Source organism: Vulpes lagopus, chromosome 2 (assembly GCF_018345385.1).
Source record: "Vulpes lagopus strain Blue_001 chromosome 2, ASM1834538v1, whole genome shotgun sequence".
Taxonomy (NCBI): domain Eukaryota; kingdom Metazoa; phylum Chordata; class Mammalia; order Carnivora; family Canidae; genus Vulpes; species Vulpes lagopus.
In genome coordinates this window covers 81,027,341-81,030,041 of record NC_054825.1, presented here as the reverse complement: position 1 = coordinate 81,030,041, position 2,701 = coordinate 81,027,341, and the positions used below count along the sequence as shown (strand labels likewise).

The following is a 2,701-nucleotide window of genomic DNA, read 5'->3' as shown; positions in this document are numbered from 1 at the left end:
AAGAGGAGAGCTTCACTCAGATGTAGGGACAAAAAAAATGTGCCACAGTACAGAACATGTAGTAGCTGCATAATACTGACTAGTTTATAAAGAAGTAGAGTCTTAGAAGTCAGCTGAACAGGTGACACAGTCTCCCAGTTCTCACTGATAGGAGACAACTTAATAGACACAAATATATTGCACAAAACCTCAACACAGGTTTCTGCAGGGAAGGTTTCCACCCAGTCCCTGCTGCTCCCCAAAAGGTCAGGGAACAGAAATTCCCTAAGTCACTGTTCACTGTGACTCAGCATTCCTCATCCTGTGAAAGGACACAAGTCTGTCTCTTCACTTTAACAGCAAACCCCAGTGGCATCAGGTGACCTTGGTTATAGACAAGAATCACTGAATATGGCAGCACTTGTGGCAGCTGTGACTCCTTCCTTTGGTTATGGATCTCAAGCTCCACAAAGTCCTCAGGTGTCCAAAATGACAGATGTCTCTTTTGAAAAGAATTAAGCCAGGATCAGCTCACCCATCCTCAAAGGGGATTGACCATGGTGACTCTTCTGAGAGGCGTTGTTGACTTTTCAGGGGAGCTTGCTGTTCGCCTGCCAGTACAACTTCTCTTCTACTTTTTTCTTTTTCCATCGGCAGAGTAGCAGCATCTTAAAGGTCTTCCTGAAGGTTCTGTTGCAGAGGGCATAGCAAATGGGGTTGACGGTACTGTTGACATAGCACAACCAGTAGCCCAAGTGCCACAGGGTGACTGGGACACATTTGTCACAGAAGGTGGAAACCAGGACCATTATGTTATAAGGGGTCCAGGTGATGATGAACGCCAGGAGAATGGCACTCAAAGTCCGGGCTGCTTTCCTCTCCTTGACAAGGACCATTCTTTTTCGTTTGGTCATTTGATGGCTGAGGTTGGGATCCAGGCCTTTTGTGGAAGGATCCTTGGACACTGGGAAGGAGCAGGGCATGATTTTAACCTTGTGACAGCTGTTGTTGGTCTCCTGGGTCCCATCCGCTTTTACCACCAATTGGAACTTATAGGCCACACATTTCTGACTCTTGGATCTATGAGCAGCACCTGGGGACAAGAAGTATTTTTGGGTGTCATAGTCATTTTTTTCAGCTTGAGCTTTCACAAAAGTTTCCTTGGTCTCCTCGGCACTGAATTCTTCCCTTGGGCTTTCCTTGGTCTGACTCTTGTAGACTCCTTGGAAGACAGGGTCAGCGGTGGACTTGTCCTCGTCCTCTGAGGAAGGGCAGCTGCTACAGGTGGTGAGCTGCTCAGCTTTGGCCCACTCGGTGCTTGGGCCCATGGCTTGGGATGGCTTCCCAGTGGTGGAGGTGCTCCTGTGGGAGGATGACCAGGAGGCTTCGTTCCTCTCCCTCTGGGCCAGTGTGGGCCGAGGGCAGCTAAAGCAGGATGTCAGCAGAGCCTTCTGAGCTGGCTTTCTTGGCTCAGCTTCGGCCATGGAGTCAGAGCCCTGGAGGTCGGCCAGGTCCTTGGTTCGCTTCTCTGTTTCCCGGTAGATTCGGCAGTAGAGGATGGTCATGACAGAAACAGGGATGTAGAAGGCAGCGATGGCAGTGCCAAAAGTGATGGTGGGCTCGGAGAGGAATTGGATCTGGCACTCATCTGGTGGCACTGTCCGCTCCCCAACCAGGTACTGCCAGCAGAGGATCGCCGGTGCCCAAAGGATGAAGGAGATTAGCCAGGCCAGGCCAATCATGATGCCAGCTCTTCTTGGGGTACGCTTGGCCCGATAGGTCAGAGGTCTTGTGATAGAAAAGTAACGGTCAAAACTGATCACCAGAAGGTTCATGACAGAAGCATTGCTGGCCACATAGTCCAGTGCAAGCCAGAGGTCACAAGCCAGACTCCCGAGCACCCAGCGTCCCATGAGGATGTAGGTGGTGTAGAGGTTCATGGAGAAAATCCCAATGATGAGATCGGCACAGGCCAAGCTGAGCAGGTAATAGTTGTTAACTGTCTTCAGCTGACTGTTGACTTTGAAGGAGATCATGACTAAGATGTTGCCCACAATGGTGACCAGGCTGACCACAGCAGTCACGGCTGCAATGGTGATGATCTCCCACAACCCGTGGTGTTCCAGAGGCCGGTGACTTACTGGGGTGCCATTGACAGTGCTGGTGTTGTGATAAGGTTCCTCTTCCATCCTTAAATAGGGTTAAGTCTTGATTTCTAGACCATCTCTTTCCTCTCTTACCTCCTCTTGGTCAGCACCTGGAAGAGAGGTAACTGTGTTAACCCCACTCACCAGCAATGGATGTCTGCCCCACTCATTGCTTATCAGGTGCAATAGAATATCAAACACGGCCACACACATCCAGAGCAGGATGTGGAAGTCTCTGAAAGCCTTGGTGACAGTCTTGCAGTAGCACCATCCCTTTGCTTTCTGGAAGTTACCAGAGCCTGGGAGCCTTTCTTGTACCTGAGGCTGCTGCCCTCTTGTGGTTCCAATAGCAATTTAAAGAAGAGGGGGAAGGAAAGGGAACCGGGTACCTGGGGAGCAAAGAAGGGAAGCAAGCAGGGAAGGTGAAGTCACTCTGGATTGCGACCAGACGACCTTAGGGGCAAACGCTCTGTTTCCTAAACTCTCAGTGCCAGGTACCCAGTGTGTCATGCTCTGGGGGAAGAGACGTCGTAGGGACTCTATCGTCCCTTCACCAACTATGACTGAGTTTGATG

The 2,701-nt window shown here is 50.5% G+C and overlaps 1 protein-coding gene across 1 annotated transcript; it reads right to left on the bottom strand.

The window, feature by feature from the left end:
- Positions 1–230: 230 nt before the first annotated feature.
- On the bottom strand, positions 231–2,218 carry CHRM5 (cholinergic receptor muscarinic 5). Its single transcript, XM_041733204.1, has one exon. It carries the CDS (start codon positions 2,166–2,168, stop codon positions 570–572), a length of 1,599 nt encoding a protein of 532 aa, XP_041589138.1. The 5' UTR covers positions 2,169–2,218; the 3' UTR covers positions 231–569.
- Between the last annotated feature and the right edge of the window lie 483 nt (positions 2,219–2,701).

Bases quoted from the DNA above. Each gene is read 5' to 3' on its own strand.
- CHRM5 (XM_041733204.1), bottom strand. From the start codon at position 2,168: ATGGAAGAGGAACCTTATCACAACACCAGCACTGTCAATGGCACCCCA.